A 27,246-nucleotide genomic window follows, 5' to 3' on the forward strand; every position below is an offset into this window, starting at 1 on the left:
TGTTTTTTTTTATGGATTTAGCTAGATTGGAGATAGCTAAAATTGCTTTTGATAGTTGCTAGGGTGTCAAAGGATCTCACTTTCAAGTATGTGACATATATTTTAATGAACAAAATAAACATTTATATAATGTAAAAATAATACTAAGCGTGATATTATAGATAACATACTGTTAACAAAATTTGCAACCAAAAAGTGGTTCAAATTCAGTTCAAATGTACTCCAATCCAAGTAAAATTAGTTTTACAAACATGGAGAGAAACATCAAATTCTGATTTATTTCTATTTCATTTACTTCTATTCAGCAAGATTTTAAAAGATTAAATTAGAACACAATTAAAAATGTATGCTATTTTGCTGTATTTTTTGGGTATGCCTTGGTGAGCACAAGATACTTCTTTCAAAAATATTTAACTATCCAGTTACAGTGTACATGGCTCATGTCACTTCTTCAATCAATGATTTGTTTCTGCCAGGCCAGAATCATGAACCCAAGTATGAGTAACAACACTAACAACAAAATGGAGGACTATTCCTTTTTTCAGAAATAATTTTTATTTTTAACATCATCTTAAAATTGTATTACTTGAATGCATTTGTTCATAAACATGTCCTGACTTCATACTGAGATTTCTGGCAGAAAGGCAGCAGTTTTTTTTTTGTTGCCACATTCCTCTGGTTACAGTGTCATGTTGGATGAATCTACTGGTTTGCACACATCCACATGTTTGGTTCCACATTTTCAGAAGCTGATGCACTAATAATCAGCAATGTCCGGGTTCCATCTATTTGATGTATTTGGCTACAAAGGCAGCTGCAATGTCTTTGTATGGAGTTTCTGAGTCTGAACGTGTTGGAGGGATCCGACAGACGCCCCGGAAGCGAGGGGATCTCAGGAGCAGGTTATGTGCCAGTCCAACACAACTGGAGCTGAGCCAGTACAGAGACATGGACTATGAATCAGGAAAACAGAAAGAACAAAACAAATCATCAGGACCCCTTGAAGGGATAGTTCACAAAAATGTAAAAGAAAAAAAATTCTGTCATTAATTACTCACCCTCATGTCGTTCCAAACCCATAAGACCTTCGTTCATCTTCGGAACACAAATGAAGATCTTTTTAATCAAATCTGAGAGCTTTCTGTCCCTCCATAGACCGCTACGCAACTGACACTTTGATGCTTCAAAAAGTTCATAAAGAGATTGTTAAACTAATCCATATGAATTGAGCGTTTAGTCCAAATTTTCTGAAGAGATTTGGTCGCTTTATATGATGAACAAATTTAATTTAGGCTTTTATGAACCTGAACCTCAACTGAACCTGCTTGACGTACAAGAACAAACGTGCTGTGTAACACGAGAATGAACCTCACTGGTTCTCGTGCATCAAGCAAACATGCTTAAGCTTAAGTTGATGAATGTTTATATGTGAATAAAAGCCTAAATTCAATCGGTTCATCATATAAAGCGATCAAGTCTCTTCAGAAAATTTGGACTAAAGCACTTAATTCATTTGGATTAGTTTTACGATCTCTTTATGAACTTTTTGAAGCAGCCTGGATCTCTATGTGGCTTTGGTCTATACAGCTAATTTTGCCCTTCATAACAACTGTGAGGGGGGTGAATTTTTTTATAACTCATCCGTTTAGTTGATTAATATTTAAATGTCTGCATTTAAGGGTGTGGCCACTTGAGTGACAGGTGGATTGCTGCTGATGTCAATGCTAGCCGTTTGTCTGCTGTTACTAGCCGTTGTGGTGAAGTATCCGGTAACTCTATAGTGATGGGTCCGGGCTGAGGACCCAATTAGTATGCCAGTAGTATGCCTGATCTAAATCTGTTCTCGCGATACGGTAAGGCAGTATCAATGCAGTAATATCAGGTAAAGCTCATAGCACGATCTTCGGATAACATTAGCTGTGTGCTATGCTACTATCTAAGCTAACTAAAAAACACACTAACAACGAGAAATGTTTAATTTCACAATCTATAGCTTCGGTTAAATACTAGTATATGAAACGTATAATTTAAAATACATTAAATACATTAATGACTCGTTATAACGTAGTACAAACGTCTTCTATAATAAAATGATTTTGTATGATTTGTAACCAGGCACTAACGCGATTACCCATAAAACGGGCTTTGAGCCAATCGGATTGCTTGGGTCCTACGCCCGGACCGAGTAACCATATTATTCACCACACCGGATACTTCACCACACCGTCACTTCACCTCAGCAAATGTTGCTGCTGAACTTGCCTTCTCTGCAGTGTTTGTGCTTTTTTTTCGGGATTATTTCATACAATTTAATACATCCATTACTTGGGTACAAAGCACACGGCTTTGGATTCCGTCGTTGTTGTCGAGTATCGTTCGAGAGAACAACCAGCTCTGTATTTCAGTTGTTTTCCTCTGTGAACATGCACTAATGGATGTCTGACAATTTCGTTGCTTTTTGGAGTTTTCAAATTTAAAAACGTCAATAAAGGCTCGTTCGTTCTGCTCTCACGGAACAGATGGATTATAATATGCTTATGTACCGTCAGATGAAATCATGCAGGCGTCGGCGCTTTCTCCGTTCATGCAATAAATGCACATCCTTTAATGAGCGTGGATTTTCTAGCGCATTTACTTGAACTTCATAGGCAATATATCTCTGGTTTAACCCATTTGAGAGGCGGCCAAAAAATGGACTGAATATAAGCTCTCTACGAACTTGACGAGCGATGCCGCGCTGACGGACCATAGACCATAAAAAAGAGTGACTGACATGTAACTTATGCACATAAATCACTGTCACACACTCTCAGAGTAATATTAAGTTACTGCATAATAATTTTCAACTAGCAGAATAGTACAGAATCACGATACACAGTCTCACCTGTAGCCATGTCTTTTAACTATTAAGTTATAATATTTCGAAGGGCAAAACCAGGAACTTTTAATTGGCTTTACATCATCAAGTGTCACTTTAGCGCGAGGCCCTGTGTGCAGTCGCAGACTTGGTACTGTCAGTAACATAACGTCATCAAGCATTACCCAGAGCCGTTAACAGCCTGAGCTAACTCGATCACGTCGAGCTATTTGGGCGTGATTTCTCCAATAATAACAGTGACGCAAGGCCAAGATGGCGACGGCCGGCTCCGCCCACTTTAGGCTTCAAAAATGCTCTTCAGAAACCTACGGGTGACGTCACGGACACTACGTACATATTTTTTTACAGTCTATGGGAGGGACAGAAAGCTCTCAGATTCCATCAAAACTATCTTTATTTGTGTTCCGAAGATGAACGAAAGTCTTATGGGTTTGAAACGACATGAAGTTGAGTAAATGATGACAGAATTTTAATTTTTTGGGTGAACTATCCCTTTAAAACATTTTAATTTGATTAGAATTCATTGTGCTGTTTTTTATGAAACATTCTCATCTGTACATCTGCTGGAGATATCAAAGCAAAGTTGTAAAACATCTGTCTTTTGTAACCAGGTGGGCTTCAAAAACACAACCCTTCATATCCCCCTTCTTTCACAAGATCCAAAGAACAGATCAGAACAGAGCATATCTCTCTATGTACAGACATCATGTATACTGTTTTCTTCTCTTTTGGAAAAACATCATCATCTGAAAACGTGAGTGATATTTATTCATGTCATACATGTTGAAACATGTAAAGTTGCAGTTTACAGATAATAGCTGAATGTGCCGGGATACTTACTGATGGGACTGTGGCGGCTATAGGAATCATCACCAGAGATATTCCTCTGATGAAGTGTGTCACATACTTCTGGAACTTTGAAGGCTCTAGTTGTCTCAGGGCAAAAATCTGGAAAACCAAATCAAGAAATAAAAGATAAGAAACAAGCAAAACATTAACTGTAAAATAATAGGTGAACCTCATAAAACCTGCCAAGAACGAGTCATATTTCACGCCATTTTTTTTAATGAAAATGAGAAAAATATATTCAAATTAGACTTTGATAACACTTTACAATAAGGTTTCATCTGTTAACATTGGTTAACTATAGTAGTTAAAGGGTTAGTTCACCCAAAAATTTAAATTCTGTCATTAATTACTCACCCTCATGTCGTTCCAAACCCGTAAGACTTTCGTTCATCTTCGAAACACAAATGACGATCTTTTTGATGAAATCTGAGAGATTTCTATGCCTCCACTGACAGTCCACGCAACTACCACTTTGACGCTTTAAAAAGTTAACAAAAGGGATCGTAAAATAATAATTCATATGAATCGAGCGGTTTAGTCTAGATTTTGAGTTCCTTCAAGAACCAATGAGGTTTGTTCTCACGCATCAAATCACATACAGTTGAGCTTCTGTTTATGCTTGCTGATCAATGTTAATATGCGAATAAAGCCTAAATTCAATCTATTCATCATTTAAAGCGATTGAGTCTCTTCAGAAAATTTGGACTAAGCTGCTCAAATCATATGATTTTTTTATGATCTCTTTATGAACTTTTTGAAGCATCAAAGTGTCAGTTGCGTAGCGGTCTATGGAGGGACAGAAAGCTCTCAGATTTCATCAAAAAGATCTTTTGTGTTCCGAAGATGAACGACATGAGGGTGAGTAAATGATGACAGAATTGTGTGTGAACTAACCCTTTAATATGAACTAACAATAAACAATACTTCTAAAGCATTTATTGATCTCGGTTAATGGTAATTTCCACATTTACTAATGCATTTTTAAAATCCAAAGTTGTATTTGTTAACATTTGTTAATGTACTGTGGACAAACATGAACAAACAATACGATTTTTACTAACGTTAACAAAGGTTAATAAATGCAGTTAAATATATTGCTCATTGTTAGTTAATGTTAGCTAATGTATTAACTAATGTTAACAAATGATAATTTTATATTTTTAAGATAATATTAACAATTATAATATATTATGGAAAATTGTATTATATGATTATATAACAATTAAGAAAAATAAACAAATGCAGAAAAATAAATACTATATACTGTATGTATGTATATATATATATATATATATATATATATAATGATCAGCAGCAAATATGTGATGATATATAACCTCTGTGATGAGCAAGTTGATGAGGCCAAGAGAAACGGGAATGATCCAGGTAGAGTCTGGGAGAGTGAGGTCTGGGAACCACAGAGCGCCCCCTGTTGCTAAACCGGCTTCTGATGCTGATGAGCGTGTGCAGAAATATGTATGTTAGTTCATTAAAAGCCTCTCTTCAGGTGATTATGGGGAAGTTGGTTGCATTGCTAAATATAAAAGCATATCTGGAAAATGTAATCGACTACTGGATGAGACTCACCCAGGGGAACATGTCCCATTGCCAGGCTGAGATTACGCAGGGCCAGAGACAGACACACCCACATGGGCAGCTGGACCCAGATCAGCAAACTGGCCTTGAATGGGTGGCAGTTATCTCGAACATAAAGCTCAGACACGATTCGCTTTAGATTCTTCTTAAAATGAAACCTGTAGATGCAATTATTGTAATTAAGCAAAAGGTTGATTAAATCCTTCAAAGTTATAGTGTAGCCGAGAAATTAAATATAATACTGTTTTTATCAGGCTGTGTTGGTGTGAGGGAAGTGTATCATGTTTTGCAGTAAAATATATATAAACAGCTTTAAAAAATGCATTAGATATTACAACTTGTTTTCATATTGAATATACCTTTCATTATATTATTTTTAAGTTTAGAAATAAATTTAAACATGCATTTAATAAGATATATTCTCTGAAAACGAATCTTAGTATCTTATGCAATTTTGCTTCAAGTAAATGAAAACAAAAAGTTTTTGCAGTGAAATGAGAATCCATATTTTCTGAGACCTTTAATATGGGCTTTTCATATGACAAAGACTTTAACCCAAAACAGAGGCTGTGTCCCAAATTGCATACTTCCCTACTATATAGTAGGCGAAAAACAGTAGGTGACGAAATAAGTATGTCCGAATTCACAGCACTCATAAAAGAATAGGTAAAATCTCCCCGGATGACCTACTACTTCTGGCGAGATTCTGAAGTGTGCATACGATAGACACTTTACTATCCCATGAGGCCACGGGAGAGGATTTGTGAATGGCAGTGAAGCGACGCAACTGACGTTGGTAGGTCATATGACTATGACAACATTGCGAATGTAGTACGTCCCAGAATACATTCATACTACACACATTCATTCTATATATAACATACTTTTTTAGTGCTCACAAAGTTCTATTTAAGAGAGTATGCGATTTTGGAGGCAGCCAAAGTAGATGGCATGAAAAAATGATCTCCTACCTGCATGTTTTCTCTGACCAGCCCTTCTCTTTGGCTTTCACAGAGATCTCAAAGCGTAACTGCCGGGCTAACACAGCTATCTCCTTCTGCAGAGCTTCAACCTAGCTGAGGCAAAAGGGCACATGGGTTACTTTTTTCCCAGCTTGAACTCCTTTTTAAGTATTTCCAACAGTTACAAAGTCCCTGGCCTATGAAATCTGTAATACACTGGACACTGCCACTGGTACTAAAAACCAGTGTTTTGACTCAGTTTAATGAATTGCAACATTTTTCAGATAGAGACACCCACACATATTTTCAATGGCTACAGATCAAACTCGATTTAAAAAGGACAATTGATTTGGCCTCATCTCCGCTTGTTTAGATATCAAGACATCAGTTTAAAGAGACGGTCTGACATGCTACAGCTAATGTTCTCACACAGTGGGACATCAGTAGGGAAGGAAGAAAGAGGGGAGGAACATTCTTTTGCTTCAATTCTCCTTCTTGGCAAGAGAAACATCCCACAGCTGGGAGAGTGGGAGAGAGAGAGAGAGATTCTTAATAAGGCACATAATCTCCAGTGTTTTCTCTGCGATATCTGCTGACCTCCAAGATGTGCCTCCCAAAATGTACTAAGTGCAGATAAACAAAGAAATTCACATGAGAATGGGCTGTTTACTCAATGTTTCACTTTAAACCTAGTCATGTATATACTTATTGAAAGGAACATATTGTGGAAAATAGCTTTTAGTGAGCTTTTGAAATCTGCGTTTGATGTACCAGCCACTCACATGGCAAAGCTCCATCCCTAGCCCTCTCAGACCATTTATGAAAATTACACACACACACACACACACACACACCCGCAACCTTCGGGTTACCAGTCGGACTCTCTAACCATTAGGCCATGAGGCCAATAATATATCCTTTTTATGAAAAGACTAAATGGGCCTATGAATTAGCAGAAATAGGTGAAAAGTATTTGATGAAAATACATTCGTCACAACATACACTACCGTTCAGAAGTTTGGGGTCAGTGAGAAGAAAAGAAAAGAAATGAATACTTTTATTCAGCAAAGCAGCATTAAATTGATCAAAAGTGACAGTAAAAACAATTATAATGTTATAAAATATTTCTATTTCAAATAAATGCTGTTCTTTATAACCTTTTATTCAAAGAATATTTTTTTTTATCATGGTTTCCACAAAAACAACTATATATAATAATAATATATATATTATTATTATAAATAATATAATATTATTATTACTATAATAATAAATGTTCCTTGAGCAGCAAATCAGCATATTAGAAAGATTTCTGAAGGATCATGTGACTCTGAAGACTGGAGTAATGATGCTGAAAATTCAGCTTTGCATTACAAAAATAAACATTTTAAAATCTATTCAAAGTAGAAAACTGCTCCTTTAAATTGTAATAATTTAATAATTGTGTAATATAATACTTTTTATTGTATTTTTGATCTAATAAATGCAAGTGGCTTCTTTTAAAAACATAAAAAAATCTTAGCGACCCCAAACATTTGAATGGTTGTGTATAGCTAAAAAAAACACCAACAAGATTTTACGCAACCACAGATCCAGACATGGACAATGACTACAACAGCCTCTTGCTGAAATGATCTAGCAGCACCTTTGCAATGATGATCGACTGATAGATTCCCAGGGGGAGAGTGATAGCGGTGCGCAGTGTCAGTGTAGTGCACACGATGCTGGCCCACCACGGCAGTCCCGTCATCTGCTGAGTGGACACGAGGAGCTGCTCCGTGAGGCATACGGGCGTGGAGTCTGCAATGCTCTCATACCAGCTCGACCGGTCTGTGGTTATAGTTCTTCTGGGCTGAAGCCCCAGGGCCGGTGTGATGGAGGGATGGCCAGACCTGCTGCAGAGAGGCTGGATGGTTTGAGTTCTGCTGTCCAGGCAGGAGGAACCATGAGAGATGCTTCTGATGTGAGGCCTCAGTGTTGCTAGGTTGCTTTGGCGACATATCCGTAGCGTCACAAAGGTCACCGACCTGGTAAGCTTTGGCCACATCTTTATGGATGAACCTTTGAAAAAAAATAATAATAAGGAGGAATCTCAGAAATGTCTGCACACAAAAGCAAAACCTTGTTTCTAGTTAGGCAGACATTATGAAGTTATGAACATATCCAACTATTCTAGCATCACACCGTCACCATGTATCCTGTGTTTGTACTTTTCTGTAGAACATATCTAACTTTTGTTTGTGCAAATGCCTAGTAATTGTTTAAAGCTACAGCATGGCATAATGATAACATGCAATAATTCATTGCTCATTGTCTGTTTTTGATTATAGATTAGTTGGTGTCCTTTTTTTATTTATTGATATACATCATAACCTGTTACGTTTCATATACTTTAGCTCTCTCTTGATCTTCACACACAAACTATATGCCGGCCATATATTAGATAATTCACGTTTTTATGTTCTACATATTCTGCATTCAAATAATATTTTAATTAAACAGACCAATCATATTATAATAAAACTCAACCCATGGAAAAAACTGTGAAATTAAAAAAAAAAAAAAAAAAAAAAAAATAGACGAAATGTGTGTGTGTAATATGATTAATAGTAAAATCACCAGACAAAGATAACACATTTAACCTGGTAAGACTGTTACAGTAAAGTAACCGGCTGCTGGTCAAATGGAAGAAACGTAACAAAATCTTCACCTTCGTTTGCAGTTCCAAACTTTAGATAAGCATGTTGTTTATCACATCTTTCGCGCGTTGAATGTTTACTGAAAGATAGTTTCCACAGTCATCCTTTTTCTTTGGAATGTCAAAATGAGCAGGCATGACAAGTCGCTTGAATATGACGTCACGTACTTCGCAAACCATTTGCGTCACTCAATCGCTCACTTTTTATTTAAAACAAATAGTTAAGAATGTATCACAAGTATTACAAAATAAAGAGTAGATTCAATGCATTCTAAAAGCGTATTTATTTATTTTTCTATAATTCTGTGCCCTATTGAAATCTTCAAAAGCACAACAGCGCCATCTGTTGACAGCCACAGGTTCAACAGAGACAGTGGCGTCCATATAAACAGTACAAGGCCAAGTTCATTCATCTTGTTTACTTCGAGAATTATTTTATTACAAAAGTTTAGTTATGTACAAATGATTCCCATTCCATTCAGAACTACTCATATTTGGTTATTACGAGTGCTTGTCATACTGAGGTATGTTGTTCTTTTGTTTATCTTGATATCTCTGTTAGTTATTTTTTGTGTGGCAGCATTTCCTTAAAAAACAAACATCCAAGTGCTATTATGATCATTATAAATAACTCTTCAGTATATATTTCAGAAGATGTCAACTCTTGTTGACTTTCAAGGTTAAACTGTTTGAAATATATAGCAAACAAATAAACACTATACAGCTAAAGAAACCAATTGACAAAACATCAGTTCCAGACTGAGAAGTATTTGCACCTCTATGCACAAATGTGGGCACAGATTAGCATAAAAATCAAACATTCCAACAACGGTCTATTTTTAATTGCCGTTATCAATGTCTTGTATAAAAGTATAAAACAGTTTTGAGACATTTTGGTGTGAAATTGAATTTACACTGCATAATATATCTGCTCCTCAAATGTATAATACACAATGTATGTTACCACAGAAAAGGGCAACCTATTTACAGGCCCATCTAAATTGTATTTTCCCTAGACATTAATACAGTCTAATCCTGTACTTGGCCGGCAAAACAGGTCAAAGGTTAAAGGTCAGTCTAGTTGTGGGCCCCCCTAGCCCTCCGCTGCTGTGACTCCCTGCGTCGGTTAATAAGCTTAGTACTGACACGCAGTTTCCGCATGCGCAGCTGGCGCAGTCGGAGCTGCAGGTCTTTGGGAATCTTGCCTCCCTTGGCCAGGATCTCTCTCAGCCGCTGTTTTGGTGTCTTGGTAAGTTGGAAGTCGCAGATAGTGGGGTAATGCTCGTACTCGACCCTGCAACTTCGAGTGGCTGGGAAATATCCCTCTGCGGTCACTGTGATGTCATAGTCACCCGGGTTCAACAGACGCCAGAAGTCCCCATCAAAAGCTGAAAAAAGATAGATTTGATAGAAACAGATTTGAGTGTTATTTAAATGAGACCGTTTAAGATGTTTGTTTTTTTGTTTCTATCCAAGTTATGCATATTTGGTTGATAGTTTTAATTATTCTGAGTAGCATTACCTGATCTTATGTGATGGTCGATGTCATCCACTTTGATGATGGCATCAGCGATGCCGGCTTCAGTGTCTTTGTCCCTAACCACTCCTTTGATTCCTCTGTGCACCTGTTGACAAATATTGACAAATGCATAGATTGTAATGTTTTTAATGACACATTCAGGTGTTTAGACATATCTGAGACAAATGTTTAGTGGTTGCTGGGTTTTTGTTTGCGATATATTGTACCTGCTCCATGTAGACAAGGAGAGATTCTTTATTGTTCTCCCATTCTATAGGCAGCTCACTGGCATGAGGGAACTTATCACAGGACAGCTCCACGGTCACCTCAAAACAGTTGGTGTGCAGGTAACTGAAGTCATTCATGCCTACAGATGAAAACACAGATCAAATGAAGAGTTAAATTCATGTAATCAGGGTTAATATTCTCACACACACACACATACACGCATACACACACAGTTCAAAAGTCGGTAAGATTATGCTCACCAAGGCTGCATTTATTTGATCAAAAATACAGTAACAGCTAATATTGTGAAATATTATTACAATTTAAAGTAACTTTTTTATATTTGAAATATATTTTAAAATGTAATTTAGTCCTGTGATCAAAGCTGAATTTTCAGCATAATCAGTCTTCATTGTCACATGATCCTTCAGAAATCATTCTCATATGCTGATTTGCTGCTCAAGAAACATTTCTCATCATTATAAATGTTGATGAATAGAAATGTCAAAAGGTCAGCATTTATTTGAAACAGAAATCTTTTGTGACATTATAAATGTCTATATACTGTCACTTTTGATCAATTTTATGCATCCTTGCTGAGTATATACTGTATATATATATTAGGCAAAAAGTATGTTTTGGACCTTAGATGTAACGGTAAAGATAAAAAAAGTAAGTGGCGTCAAATTATGTTACTATATTTCCTTGGTAAAATGGAAATAGTGAGTGAAAATGAGGAAATTCTAGCTAGAGATACTACAATATAGCATTACATAGATATTCCATCCTGTATGATGAAATAACTTGGTAGGTCTGACCATTCAGACTGATATGCATTTCCCATTTCAAAATACAAATATGGTTTGAATAAAGTTTTTTTTTCTTTTGTTCAGATTATGAATAAAATGACAGATTTGAGCAAAATATGCTGATTCTTGCTGCCTGTCTGAACTTTAAAACCTTGATTTTCTTAAAAAATATATAGCTTGTTTCTTATATGCTGGAGGTATATGTGTGCATCAATGAGAGTGCTTCATTAATTAACAATACCAATTAATGGCATGATGCATCTGCACTGGTGTTGCCACTTAAAGAATCAGTTTTAAAAAAGGGAATGCCACATGAAGGTTTTCGTTGATTTGCCTTTTTTTAATACATTTTTTTTTTTTTTTTGTGCTAGGCCTTAATTTTTTACTTTCTTTTACTTTATATTTATATGTGAACTTTTATCAGCAAAGACTAAGTCCCTTGATGATCTCAAAAGCCACAAGAGCAGCAGTACTTACTGCCTGGTACAGTGTGCCAGTTCGCTCCATTAATAATGTTATTGTAACGAAGGAAGTCCTCATTGTGGCAGGGCCTTCGGTCTGGGTTGGACATCACATGGTTGGTGCTGGCGTAAACGGTGGCCAGCCAGCGGAAAAAGCTGTCATCGGCGGTGGGTGTTTGCTCTTTAGGGGCCCAGTCTTTGGTCATGTCAAACGGGTACGTCACCACCAGCTCTCCTCCATGCAGGTTAGCGCTGAGAACAAATGGTATAGTCTGCATCCAACTGATGACGGCTCTCGTTTCTGGAGCCACCTTCAATATAAAGACAAGAATAATGTGATTTATTTAAAATATTATGGCCAAATTACATGAGAATGATGATTTGAAGTCGTTTAAAGACGGAAGGGTGTTTGTTTTAATCAGTGAGATCTCATATATGATCTTTACAGGCATACTTTACCCAAGCTTCTTCTGAAGTGTAGTACTCTGGAATGGGAAAGTAGTGATTGATTAGTTTTGACTTGTCTGTTTCTAGCTCGATGGCGTCCCACATCACTGTGTTCAGATCTGCAAAGTTGTGATTCATGTCAATGCCTTCATAACTATAGCGACCCAGTGCCCATCCGGCCAGCTCTGAACCCTGTAAAACAAAACATGTTCACAAAACACAAGTGTTATGAAGTCGTTGATTAATTGAGCTTGTTTGTGCTTGGTTTAAAATATTTAAAGGGGACATATCATGAAAATCTATACTCTGTCTGCAACCTGTCTGACCGTTGTAAGTCTTCTAGGAGCTGTGCCAAGAGAAATCTGAATCATTCCCTTCCGAATCTTGCAGAGACGGAGAGCGTGAGTAGGAGCTGTCCATGAGCTAGGAGCAGGAGCAACTTTATGATTCTCTATGGGCTTCTCCCTTGACTTTATCGGACTTTATCAGACTTTATGCCTCCACGTCCCCCCGATTGACTGCGAGCTTCTCTTCCTGTCTATACGGTAATTTCCAGAGAGTCGCGTGGTTATGACGCAATCGTTAGCCTGTTTTTACAAAAACTGCTTCTACGGGGCTATAATGTAAGATACAAGGTAATATGAGTCAAGTCAAGTCAAGTCAAGTCAAGTTTATTTATATAGCGCTTTTCACAATACAGATTGTATCAAAGCAGCTTCACAGTATTAAATTAAAATAATACATCAATGCTTGTTTCTAGTGGAAAACGTCCACGTTTGGTAATGCTGATCAATAGTATTGTTGATTGATTAATTAAATTAAATATCCCCAAATATCCCCAACTGAGCAAGCCAAAGGCAACAGTGGCAAGGAACCGAAAAAACTCCATCAGGTGACCTAATGGAGAAAACAAAAAAACAAAAAACACAGCTGCAGCTACAAACGTTCCTGCTGGATCCTGCAGCCTATCTGGCAACCTCGAGTCAGGGGGAGGGGGAGGGGATACACCGCTCTACAGTAATTTGAAAGTGATTGCAGTACCAGTTTTGGCCACAATCTTACATACAGCTCCTTTCAAAATTCTGAGTTTTTACATTTATAATATATGATACAGTTCAGCAACATCACACGACCAAAAGTGCTGAATACAGCCTTTATGAGCCTTTTATACATTGTCGTGTTTCTTTAGAAAGAAATAATGGACAAATGGAGTCTTTAAACGCCTCAGATGTAAAGTTATTCGCTTTCAAAGTGACGCCAAAATGAATGGGAGTCAATGGAATGCTAACAGCAGGTGAAGGCTTGATAGCCAATGGCGGCCGCCGGGGGGGGTACGGAAATCGAGAGCTCGATTACCCCCCTGAATGGGACAGATGTTTATGAATGGGTCATTGAATCTTTGACTCAACCGATTCGTTCAAAACGCTGAATCATTCAAAACACGATTGAGTATTGCTGTGAGACGCGCTATGCTGTGATCTTTGTTTGGATTGGAACTATTTTCGCTGCTAAAATAGAACAAAAACAGTCAATATTTTGTCTAAAATGTAAGTGACTTAATATTAATTACTTGTTTAATGAACTGTCATATGAAATCAGTGTCCCATTTTCAATTGTGATTGTATTCAGCACTTTTGGTCGTATGATGTTGCTGAACTGTATCATATATTATAAATGTAAAAACTCAGAATTTTGAAATTTGTTAAAGGAGCTGTATGTAAGATTGTGGCCAAAACTGGTACTGCAATCACTTTCAAATTACTGTAGAGCGGTGTATCCCCTCCCCCTCCCCCCTGACTCCAGGTTGCCAGATAGGCTGCAGGATCCAGCACGAACGTTTGTAGCTGCAGCTGTGGTAACTAGAGCAGAGCTGGCAACCCGGATGCTGAAACACAACTGACTTTGTGATTGGTAGATAGGTGGAGGGTGGGGCATCAGGCCAAAACACAACATGACAACATCAACATCAGTTGAGGGCTGCAACTATCACTTTTAAATGACAATATCCTGGCCGGACTACTGTTGTCAGTGATACAAGTATTTGAAATGAACATGATTTCTTAATGTCTAGTGACATATCAGGGCCATTTTATGATTAATTGAAATACATTTCTTACATACAGCTCCTTTAACTGAGTTTTACATTTGCATTTAAAGGGACACACAAAAACAGGGCGTTTTTGCTCACACCCAAAAAGGGGCAAATTTGACAAGCTATAATAAATCATCAAAAAAATGTTACCGAACCCAAACATTTGAATGGTAGTGTATTGGCAGAGAAACATTTTGGAAACGCCAGAATATCCCTTGCTTTCCCCACTCTACCTTTTTGTAAGCCATTTCATAGCCATCAGGGTTCATCGAGGGCAGAAGATGGATGCGTGTCTCTTTGACTAGGTGAACTATGCGCTGATTTCCACGTTTGTACTCCTGGCATATGTACTCCATCAGGTTGAGCAGAAGTTCCCTCCCGAGCACTTCGTTTCCATGCATACCGGCCACATAGCGGAACTCAGCTTCACCTGCAGGGGGAGCCAAACTGTTTTTAGATTGTCAAGCTCTGTCACAGAAATTGGATTAGGTGTGCACAGTTATTAGGAGTGTTATGGTACTTATCCAGATGTGTGGCTCTGTTTTGAAAAGCAACTCCATGCTTTGCCCAGATTCTCTCCACCTCCTCTATACAGTGTGCTAACAGAGGTGTCTGAAATCTGGCACCCTCTCTCTAGCAGCTCAGAGAGGCAGACATCTCTGCTTGTCTGTTAAATGCTTTGTTTTCAAGTTAATTATTTTTTTCATAATTTGTCGGGCATAATGTCTGTGGCCGACATTTTGTTTTAAAATATAAGGGTTTTTATCAGTGGTTCTCTGGTGGGGAGAACAAAATAGGCAAAAAGAAGAGTGCCTTAAATTTTAGGAAAGAGTTAAAGCTTTTACCTATATATATATATATTAAATTTCAGAGGGAGAAAGACAGTCAATCCTTCAGCCGTAGTATAAAAACACTCACACAGCAGCATTAACTAGTTTTCTGTTATTTAATGCCAAGGCAATATAACTTAAACTATAGTGTTATAAATATACATAATTAAAAAAAAAACATAAAAAAACTTTGCTAGATTTACAATGGTAATAAATGTGGAAATGTGTCATCACAGTCTGTGAAAAGGGTCCGTAGCCTTGGACTTTAATGACACACTTATTGGAGTGGATTATTAGAAAAAAAGTTCAGTTTCTGATTATATTGTAGGAATGCACCAGTATTTTCCACCATTGATTAATGTGTTTCACAAACAACAGTGATTAAAAGCTGGGATACAGAGAGAAATATTACCGTTTTACTGTATTTTTTATCAAAAATATGCCGCCTTGACATTGAAAACATTTTAAAAATCGTACCGACCCCAAACATTTGAACAATAGTGTATTGGTGGAGAATAATATTGTATTTCGCAAACGACAGTGTTTGATAGCTAGCAGACTGAGAGAAAGCATTCAGTAGTTTACCATTAGACCTATGTAAAATGAAAACAACTATTTTTAAATAGTGTAAAACTGAAAGTGGGGAAAAATGCTTTTTAATGTGGTAGAACATGACCTATAGATTTGAGAATGCTAATAAATTAGTAGCATGCTAAAACATAAAAATGAATCTGTAGTCACCAGTTACTTAAAGGTAGTGTAGGTAGGATTGTTATAAAAAACTTTTTTCCAAATTTGTTTAAACTTTTTATATATATCAATGCATAATTAAAATGTAAGTACTCTGATAAAAAGAGTATAAAAATCGAGTGACTCTAGACCGTTTAATCTGCATTAAACACAGCTCATTATTTCCATTCGGGACGAAACAAAGGATTGGCTTAGGCGACTGTCACTCTCTCGCAACCATGGCAACCACCCTTTTGCCACACAGGATCTGCCCATATGCGCGCGCACCCGTTTGATTTGAGGAATTCAAGAGGCACGGAACCTAGGAATAGCAAAACAATGGCAGAGAAAGAGCAATAAAAAATTCACATTACCGGCATATGCAGTTAGCGAAGGCAAACAAGGCAAAAAAGGAAGACAGTACTAGAAAAGGTAATGAACAAAAAGTCTTTGAATAAAACGCGTGTCAATATCCTCGGACCCTAGTTGCACGGCCTCTTGCACGACCTCCTCTGCTTCACCCTCGACCCCGGACCTGTCCTCGAGCTGACGATGCGGTACTTGTCTCTGGAGTGTAGTCCTCATCAGAGTCAACAATGCTTTCATCATGGAAACTCTTACATGCAGAACACCATATATGTTATGAATCTTACACGAAATTCATCTTCATCACAGTGTAAATGATGGTAATGGAAAAGCGTGTATCATGCAACCTGTTTTTAGCTTTGCCTTATAGATAAATAGCTCGTTAGCGAATCAAAAAATATATATTTTAAACTTTACCAATATCAATATGCTAGCTTGATAGTGAGTACTAAAATACATCTTATTTGTTTATCTTCATAATGATAAAGTTAGATTTTTTTTATTACATGTGATTCTGACATGATGTCACTACATGCACTGCGCTCCTTCCTCTCCGCTAGTCTCAGGTAAATAATGCGTCTTCAGCTCAGCGGTCGGCGTCGCGCGTTCATGTGTTTTGGGGGCGTGGCTTTGGAAGGAGCCCAGAAGGGAGGGGGTGGAGTGAATGGAAATAATGAGCTGTCTTTAAAACAGTCGTGAGAGGTTTACAGACACTCGATTTTTATACTTTCTTTTTCAGAGTACTTACATTTTAATTATGTTTTGATATATAAATAAAGTTTAAACAAATTTGGAAAATAAGTTTTTTATAAAAATCCTACCTACAATACCTTTAAATGATGTACTGTATAATGATGAAGAAGGATTGAGGGATTTGTGGCCTTTTTCAATTACAGTATCATGAAATTTGGTATAAATTTTAGGATACAATGAAAAAAAACAGGCACATTTATTGTGCCATCTCTCAGAATTTTTAAGCAAAAACAGGAAATAGCCTATGTGCAGCTAAGCTGTGCATATCTAACCAAGCATGGATGATTTATTTCTATAAATATTGATTCGGCTTGCAGCTTGCTGCCTCTTTGTCAACCAAGAGAAGCACAAGTTGCGTCTGTTTTGACAGTGAAACTGAGCGTCATTAGGTTCAGGTCCTCTGCAAGGTTAAATCCCCCCTCCTCTTTCTCTGCAATATTTGGCTAACAGTTGACCCATTCAGTCTCAGCAATCTGGCTCTCGTTAGCCTCACTGAGAAAACATCACCCATCCCCGCCAAAGAGGAGGAATTTCCAGAGGAGTAACTAACTGAACTTTGACCCCCACATGCAGACCACAGCATTGATATGCCATTGATTTAAATGCAGGCAGGAAACATGAGTCTGGAAACCCCCGAAACAACAAGCGACTGATTCATATTGAGCGTGCAACCAAAAAAGATGATATACCCATCAGACAGGCTAGGAAATAATGAGAATGTCTCCTCTCCTGTGTAGAGCACAGCAGTCATGATCTACAAATAAAAAATCATTTCTTCATTTTTATTTACCAGTAACGTATAACATTTTCAAGACAGATGTGCCATGAACTCATGTTTTTATCATTTGATGATTTCATTGATTTGCTTCCTTTAATCAATTTAATTTCAACCTAATTTTTTTTTAGTCAAGTCACCTTTATTTATATAGCACTTTATTCAATACAGATTGTTTAAAAGCAGGAAAATGATAAACAGGAAAATAATGATTAAATGATGCACACAGAATTAAATTCTGCTCTTAAAAGAAAATAGTGTAATTTCAGTGTTGATTCAGTTCTGTTCAATAACTGGGTAAAGATCATCAAATATGAAACGAGTTCAATTAATCTATAAAGCAGCTAGTTAGTCTCTCTCAAATGCCTTGTAAATGTGTATGTGTTTATACAGTATATTCAATAAATGTAAAATATACTGTTTTATTAATTTACAGTGATCCATTGCAGTTAATTCCATCAGATGTTAAGGATGCTGTTTTGTATCTTTTTGTACTTTTTAATATAGTTATTCATCTCTGAGCTTGTTGATTTGGTTTAAGGCATAGAACTTGAGGATCAAGGCTGCTGAAAAAGTATTTGGTCACTCTTGCGCTTATTTTGTCTCTTTATATTTATATATCAAAACAGATTTGAAAAGATTAATGGTTCAGTTAGGTGGAGATCAGACAATGAAATTGAGTACGAAAGGACTGTCAATGTGTTTCGAAAAAGCGCTTATTACAATAATGACATTTGGGTGTGTTATTTGACCTCAGACATGATGTGTGTGGCTTGTAACACTAGAGCACATAAATGCACTTCCATATTGTTCTCATTTCATAAGCGCAGCCAACAAAAAGCTAATATATTTCCAAAGAGGCCATAACTTGTGGATTCTTGTAGGCTGGCATTTCTCCACTGTGCCCGGAGAGACTTTAGATTAATCAAGTCAAATCTCCTCTTAAACAGAATCGCCATGTGCTTTGATCCACTCGTGAAATGCTCTATGATTTTATAACACAGAGTGAGGTTATTTCTTCCCACTTTCCTTCTCTAGACTCTTTTTGAGGTCTGCCGCCATGGCCTTCTGCGATTGCATCCCTGGCTCCAGCCTGCATTATGAGTGCTGGCAGGAGATGAGTAAACCACTGCCAGAGCTGGCAACCTCTCTCACCGAGGAACCAATTTCTAACCCACAGGCCAATGCAAACACTAGAGTTGCCCAGTGTAAATAGAAAGGGCAAATCAGACTGAATGAGAGTGAGTGAAAGAGAGGCTTTTGGGCTCTTTTCCAATTGCTATAGTTGCAGCATAAAAACTGATAAGTGCGCCCACGTCGAATCCATGCCCAAAGAGCACCACAGAAAATTCCACATACCCTTTGTTGTTACATGTTCATTAAGTTCAATATATTTTACCATGTTTAAATCCATTCCGGAATTCCACAGATTTTCCCACCAAAATTCGCATTGAAAATTGAAGAAAAGTCTGTATATTCCACCCGGGTATTTAATACAAAGATTTATAACATTAGAATCCTATAGCTTGAAGAGGGCTGGTATCATTTCCCCTTAAATTTACTCACAAAACAAGTTTAATACTTTTTTTTTTTTTAAACCAGTATAGTTTAAACACGTTGAAAGAATTGTTCTTATCCAATAAAAGGTTGCATTATTTTAAAGCAGTTGAAAAACTTGTAATTTCTTGGATTCATCATAAATGTTTGCAATTTAAATTAGCCAGGTTAATGCATGATTAAACTGTATAGTTAGTGGTAGGCTAACTTGAGTTGGGACTCAAACTCACCCAGCTCATGTTTGCCTGGATTGTCTGAGATTTCCATCACATACAGTTTAAGGCCCATGTAGCTTTTGCCAATGCTGTAAATGCGGGTGATATCAGGACACATCTCGTTCACAGACTTCATGAGCTGAAAGACAAATGATGATCAACTTTTTCACAGCTTATTCTTACATAATGTACACCAAGGACACATCAATTCAAAGTGATAGTAATTATATTTACAATGTTACAAAACATTTCCATTCATCTATCCATTCATCAAAATCCTGAAAAAAACACAAACATTTTCCACAAAAATATTAATCAGCACAACCGTTTTCAACATTTATAATAATAATAAATGGTTCTTGAGCAGCAAATCAGAATATTAGAATGATTTCTGAAGGATCATTCATGTGACACTGAAGACTGGAGTAATGATACTGAAAAATCTGATTTGCATCACAGGAATAAACTAAATTTTTAAATATGTTAAAATAGAAAATTATTTTAAATTGTAATAATATTTCACAATATTGCTGATTTTACCGTATTTTTGGCTAAATAAATGCATGCAGCCTTTTTGAGCATAGGAGACTTCTTTCAATAACATTACAAAATCTTACCGATCCCAAATTTCTGAAGTATGACAAAGCACAAGTATCCAGGACTGGAGAATAAACTAAAACATTCCTTGCATTTATCTTTCTGTGTGTATATAAATGTGGTTTTTGTTACCTGCCCGCAGGCTTGTGTTAATGTAGACACTGTTGCATGATGGTGGTCAGACTGACCGCAAGTGATCCGCAAGGCAGCTCATATACTGACGTGAAAATCTGGGAAAATGTTTGTTTTCTAGCCAGGGCTGGTTTTTAGATCATGCAGTCATCCATCTCTGTCAATCTGAGGTTGGACTGTTAGCATGTAGGGCTTCTCACTTTAAAGAGCAATTTATGAATCATAATTCTCCTTTCATTATGTGTTATAATTTCATTATATGTAGGTATTGTTATTTTTAATGATCAGTATGTCAGTGGGTTGCACCATTTCATGCTGACAAAGGAACAACAAAACAAGAGGAGAAAAGGCTCCATCTTCCTCACCTTCCTCATCTCTTTGTAGTTATGATGTCTGAAGTCCAGTTTTTCCTTGGTGCCTTCATCAGCTTGCCACGGGTAGATATTGTTTGGATCTTAAAACACGATGTACAGTTCATGAAAATGAAGGTCTGTTCACACCAAGAAATTTAACTATAAAGATGACCATAACGATAAATATTTGTGTTAACGCTCTTTTTATCCTAAGTGCTAAGTGATAAGTGCGTGCTACAGGTTTGTCGTCTGCTGATATAAATGCTCAAGCTCTTAAAAGCTTAATGGATTCTGATTGGCTGCCGATGTTTTTATCGTTCATCAGCTGGAAAAAAATCATTTTGAAAGTGATTCCAATGATATCGTTCCTCTGTGCCATTATCGTTATAGTTGTGGTGTGGAATCTATCGCTATCATTATAGTTATTGTCCTTGGTGTGAACGGGCCTTTACTGTGGCCATTTTTGATTTTCAGTAGTATATTGTTATCATTTACTTATGTAACCGGCCCCTAACAAAAATGCTAAACACAGTCTGTAGCGTTTATGATGTGTAAAAGAAAGACCTTCCATATGTGAGATCAGTGAAAGGTTTGTGTTTGGCATACCTGGCAGCTCACAGCCCATAATTTCAGCTCTCAGGCAGATGGTCCCATTCTTAAACCAGGTCTGAGGGTTAATACGTATGTATTGTGCCACGGCTGGTTTGGGCAAAATGGCCAAGACTGACGTTTCGGTGTCCTTGTTCCCCTCAAACACCTGTTAGCATACAAGATCACTTCTGGTGAGTGATCCTATTGATGCGATCCAAGTGACATTTGCCAGTGGCAGCTGGCACAGTTAATGTCCAAGGAGGGCACACGAGAGGCTGGCACAGTTCAGTACGCAGTGGGCAGGCTATTCCTTTCAAAAGAGCCGCTTAACCCTGCCAACTACTGCCAGCGCCTGCCTCCAACCTTTGTTAGTCTAAAAGACTCTGTGCCAGCTGGAAACTGAATGGATATAATGATGTCACAAAGATACTGAGGCTAATATACACCAGCAGAGGTGAATGGCACAACCTACTGTCTGGAAAAGGGGGCTTATTTTAGGTGATTCCTGTTAAATGAGAGTAAAATTGTAATGTAGCCTCATAATACTATTGTTCTTCAATTGTTCTCTGAAAATACTGTAACTCTCAGAACTCAATTTTAAGTCCAAAGAGATGATTTATCTACAATTATGATATGAGTTATGCTACAATTTTCTAAATGTCATAAACATTTGTTAACAAACAAGTATTCATTACTTCAATGAGTTTATTGTTTCTGCCTTAAATTATTACACTGTTTAAATTAATACATTTTTAGCTAACTGTGATTTGTATAGGTACATTTCTAAAAATGCATAACTAAGACAGTTATCTCTGATAACAGATTTTAATGTGGATGCATTTTCTGTAAAGCTGCTTTGAAACGATGTAATTGTGAAAAGTGCTATACAAATAAATGTGAAATTGAAATTGAATTATAATATATTCTAATAATATACACTTCTGGTCAAAAGTTTGGAATAATTAAGATTTTTAAAAATATTTTAGAATGAGTTCTGAGAAATGTGAATGTGACACTGAAGACTGGAGTAATGGCTGCTGAAAATTCAGTCACTGGAATATATTACATTTTAAAGCATATTAAAATTTAAAACGTTTCACAATATTACTGTTTTACTGTATTTGTCATCAAATAAATATGGTCTTGGTGATCAAAAGAGACTTCTTTCAAAAACATTACAAAATTATTCCAGATTTTTGACCGGTAGTGTTTTTATTTTATTTTTTACAGTTGATGATAAAGAGAACAACATACCGCCTCTTCTGTCCCGTTCATGCATGGCTTCCATTTAATGGTGTCATTGCTAACCAGAACTTTGAAGGTTTCTACATAGTCCCAGCTACAAAATAAGAGAGACATTGTTATTATTGCAATTTAACATATTGTTTTAATTATGATATTATGGTAGAGACATATATCATGATATGAAGTACCTCCATATAGAGCTGCGACCCTGTAGTATCACTGCTGTGAACCGTGTGAGCTTCTTGGCATCTACCTGTAACCATTGGTTCTGATCTTTATACTGGGCACACCAAGCTCCGTCATAGATATCCCCATCCTCCACACCAGACTGCAAAAGAAGAAAAGAAAAACGATGAAACAATGGTTATGTTAATAATATAAACACCAAAAACTGCCAAATATGCTGATGAATACATCATTGATGCTATATTGATGATGACATGCATATACACTACTGTTCAAAAGTTTGAGGTCGGTAAGATTTTTTTTTTATGTATTTGAAAGACATCTCTAATTGCTATGGCTGCATATTTTAAAAAGTAAAAAATACAGTAAAATATTAATATTGTGAAATATTATTACAATTTAAAATAACTCATATTTAATAATAAATGTAATTTATTCTGGTGATGGCAAATCTGAATTTTCAGCATCATTACTCCAGTCTTCAGTGTCACATTATCCTTCAGAAATCATTCTAATATGAGATTTAATACTCTTAATATATCAATGTTGAAAACAGTTGTGCTGCTTAATATTTTAGTGGAAACCGTGATGCATTTTTGTCAGGATTCTTTGATGAATATAAAGTTAAAAAGTATAGCATTTATTTAAAATAGATATCTTTTGTGACTATGCCATTATAAATGGCTTTACTGTCACTTTTGATCAATTTAATGTGTCCTTGCTGAGTAAAATTAATAACTTTTTTCCCAAAAACAACAACAACTAACCTTACTGACTCCAAACTTTTGGGCAGAGAATAAATATACATATGAGGTTTATTCTGCTGTGTGGCCCACCTGTATGTTGAGTCGGCCCCTGTGTGGCCCCAGGCCCATGCGCTTATAAGATGAGGCTTGAATCTGCGAGTCTTTAACTTTCAAAGACTCCAGACCCAAAGGAGGACACTCTGAGAAGGCGAAGAGATATGATTTAAAGAGGAGGAAGGAAATAGAGAAAACGATTGAGAGCACAAGCATCATATCATGTGCCCCTCCTTTGAGCCAATGGGTTTTGAATGCAATTTATAAAAAACATTTGAGTAAAATCAGTCCATAATGTTTGACAGTCGATGCAGCTGCAGGGCAGACAGGAAACTGTTGTTTTGAGGAGTTCAGCTTGTCCCATCTGCTTTCCAAATACTTTCTCTCTTTTCTTTCTTTAAAACAAACAAAAAAAAAAAACACCTGTGTGTTTTTGAAGCCTTTAGGATCTGTAAACTGCTACTCCAATGTGTGACAAACCCTGCACAAATGGTTGAGATGGATGTGGCCAGTAATTTAACTTTATAACAGGAGAGGATCTATGTTCGGTTTGATACTGTCTTCAAATCCACCTGTGAAACTATATACCTACGAGTCAGGCGTTCATTATAAAGTCAAGCATTCAACATAACGTGGAAGTAGCCTAAACAAAACAAAGGAATTATATTGTGGACTATAAACTTAAATAACTACATCTGAATTGAAAATGATGAAAATTATTTCTATCGCTCATTATACATGGTATCACAAGTACTACATGCAAACCATGGAACCATACAGAATTGCTTTCCACTCACTGAGTGATCTCTATATAGATTATAGATATTATATGATATCATCTATATTATAGATCAGTGTTTCAACCATGTTTCAAATAGAATCACCCCTTCCAACGCCACAACTCATTAACTTGTGTATCATCTATAATTATGAGTTTCCCATTTGTAAATATTAACTTTGCTTGGTAGTTCATGTGCTTGGAACTCGTCGTTTTGATATTTCCGACTCTACTTGAAGGGCACATCATTCACAGGCCCTCTAAACAACTTTTTAAACACAAAACTGGTCATAATATGAACATGGTTTGCTTCAGCTGCTTTGAGCACTCTTATTAAAAAAAAACATTCATTCCTATTCCTATAAAACTTTGACTTGTGAACAAAATAAGTTTCAAAAAGCAATACTTGACTATCTGCATGCGATATACCACTTTCTTCCATGATGTTTAGTTTATAATATAATAATAATTGATATACAGTATTTATACCGCAGTATACACACGCCTTAATGTCACTCAAATAAAATTTGTTGTATATTAATATTTTCCAGTAGAATTTACTGCTACTTGGGGACGTCATGCTCTTTTTATGCAAGTTTAAGGAGTTTAAAGATTCTCTTTACTAACTTATTTTTTATATGTTGATCTCCCAGTTAACCTTGTGAACTGTTTAATGAGCAAAACGCTTGGATAGCATTTCCAGAAATATCTTGTTTGTTACTGGTTAGTGTTATTGCAGCTGATTGTGCCTGTTGCATTCAAACTTTTGTATCGGGACATCATGTAGAAGTGATCAGGCTCTCAGTGAGAGAAATGCACATCTGGTTCTTGTGGGTGAGTCAGTCTGATGGTTTGCGGAGTCAGCATTCCTTACCAATTCATCTGAAAGTGGGGAGATTTCCTGGCACTGATGGTTGTTTAGATGGCCCACATACTTTGACATGGACTACTGTCCTGTTGCCCTTACAATTGTTTTATGCTCCAAGTGGACAGAAAGCCCGGCTGTGGAGTGAAATGCCACTGGGCTCATCTTTAAGAGGTGTTTGGAGAGGTCTGGATGGGCTTCTTACACAACTACCTCCCCCTACAAATCAGCTAAAACACCCCAATTCTGCAGAACATAAAAGAAGTTGAAAAGATGAGCTGTTGCTTGTGACGCTTCATCGAGATTTGTTCTTGAATGGGTCTGTCTTCATAATAAAGACTTCAACTGCAGCTTTATATTTCTAGCAGACGTTTTGCACACATCCTCATTTTAGTCAACTTGAACATGCGGTAGCCTACATGACCAAAGATTTTCTCATAATTCTGACCATAGAATTCCTGAAGTTTAATATAATCTATGGAAAATCATGCTTTTCAGCTCTGTGGTTTGTTTAGTGGAGAAAACTAGTTCACAGACTGAGTGACCCAAATGGCTTTTGAAACAGGAAATGGACTATTAGAGCAGTGTTTGAATATGGCCAGAATTATGTAACAATGCTTGCAAGCAAATTTATGAACTGATAATCTGGGAGTTTTTGTTTTTGTTTTGTTTGATGATGCATAGATATATAGATAGATAGATGGATGGATGGGTGATGCATAGATAGATAGTAGATAGATGGATGGATGGGTGATGCATAGATATATAGGTAGATAGATCGATGGATGGGTGATGCATAGATAGATAGATAGATAGATAGATAGATAGATAGATAGATAGATAGATAGATAGATAGATAGATAGATAGATAGATAGATAGATTGATTGATTGATTGATTGATTGATTGATGGATGGGTGATGCATGCATGTATAGATGGATAGATAGATCACATTTACTTACCAAATACCGGTGGTTCTTCACTTTCTTTTTTGTGCCAAACTCTCCGTTCCACGTTTTTATCAATGTTTTCATTCAGGTTCTCTGTGTGGAAGCGCACTGGGCTGGTCGTCGTCCTTGTGGCTGTTACTGTTGGCTTCACTGTTGTTAGTTTAAGGGCTTTCGTGCTCACCTCAGTCCATTTCACTGTGGGCTTCAGAGTTTTCGTGGGTTCCTTTGACTTGAATGGCTTCCCTTTCGTGGGTTTCAGAGGTCTGGTGGTCCCCTGGGTCTGGTAGGGTTTAAATGTCGTGGCTTTCAGAGTTTTGGTGCTGCCCTCAGTGGGTTTCAGAGGTCTGGTGGTCCCCTGGGTCTGGTTGGGTTTAAATGTCGTGGCTTTCAGAGTTTTGGTGCTAGCCTCAGTGGGTTTGATCGTCTTGGAGAATCTGCTTACCTTAGTAGGTGAGATGTTTCCATAAGTGCCGGTTCTCGCGCTTGCAGTTGCAGTTGCAGTTGCAGATGTTGTCTGAGTGTCATTTTTTAAGTTATATGATTTTTTAATAGAATGTGAATTAGTTACTCCTCCAACTAAAACAACAATAAAAGTTAACAAAGATAAAAGTATAACGGTTGGTGCCATGGTTCACTCACTGTTTACTCCTTACTAATGTAAAATCTCCCCCAGAAATGTTGCTTTATCCGAACGCATGAACCCCGTAATGTTGCAAAATCACGCGCCACTCGAGTTGCAAAGCAAATGTGAGACCATATTACTGTGAATAGAAGGAGAGAGAGTTTGAGGGGGAAATGTGTGCCGCACACATTCCTTTGGTGAATTTCTGTTATTTTTTCTCCAAGAACGAATGAGTTCGTTAAAAAAAATCACATTTTGAGCATCACGCCAAATGTTATATATTGTTTTAACGCTATTACTTGTGGCATTTCTTGCCATTTTTTCCACTCAAAAAATGTTGAAGGCTTGTACTCACAGTTAATT

General features: G+C 36.9%; 2 protein-coding genes across 2 annotated transcripts; both read right to left on the reverse strand.

Annotated features, from left to right (window-relative positions):
• Positions 1 to 469: 469 nt before the first annotated feature.
• cox18 (cytochrome c oxidase assembly factor COX18) lies at positions 470 to 9,149 on the reverse strand. The gene is made up of 7 exons (XM_084132864.1): positions 8,996 to 9,149; positions 7,931 to 8,346; positions 6,295 to 6,395; positions 5,315 to 5,481; positions 5,065 to 5,180; positions 3,719 to 3,826; positions 470 to 953 (listed from the first exon to the last, which is right to left on the reverse strand). Exons 2-7 carry the CDS (start codon positions 8,330 to 8,332, stop codon positions 786 to 788), a joined length of 1,062 nt encoding a protein of 353 aa, XP_083988990.1. The 5' UTR covers positions 8,333 to 8,346; positions 8,996 to 9,149; the 3' UTR covers positions 470 to 785.
• A 100-nt stretch (positions 9,150 to 9,249) lies between these two features.
• On the reverse strand, positions 9,250 to 27,026 carry cpxm1b (carboxypeptidase X (M14 family), member 1b). The gene is made up of 13 exons (XM_084133463.1): positions 26,274 to 27,026; positions 23,705 to 23,814; positions 22,871 to 23,010; positions 22,692 to 22,776; positions 21,453 to 21,603; positions 20,859 to 20,947; positions 19,780 to 19,903; positions 14,773 to 14,969; positions 12,460 to 12,639; positions 12,017 to 12,311; positions 10,730 to 10,869; positions 10,506 to 10,608; positions 9,250 to 10,371 (listed from the first exon to the last, which is right to left on the reverse strand). Exons 1-13 carry the CDS (start codon positions 26,887 to 26,889, stop codon positions 10,061 to 10,063), a joined length of 2,541 nt encoding a protein of 846 aa, XP_083989589.1. The 5' UTR covers positions 26,890 to 27,026; the 3' UTR covers positions 9,250 to 10,060.
• Between the last annotated feature and the right edge of the window lie 220 nt (positions 27,027 to 27,246).

Source organism: Abramis brama (genome assembly GCF_963993115.1).
Source record: "Abramis brama genome assembly, chromosome: 13".
Classification (NCBI taxonomy): domain Eukaryota; kingdom Metazoa; phylum Chordata; class Actinopteri; order Cypriniformes; family Leuciscidae; genus Abramis; species Abramis brama.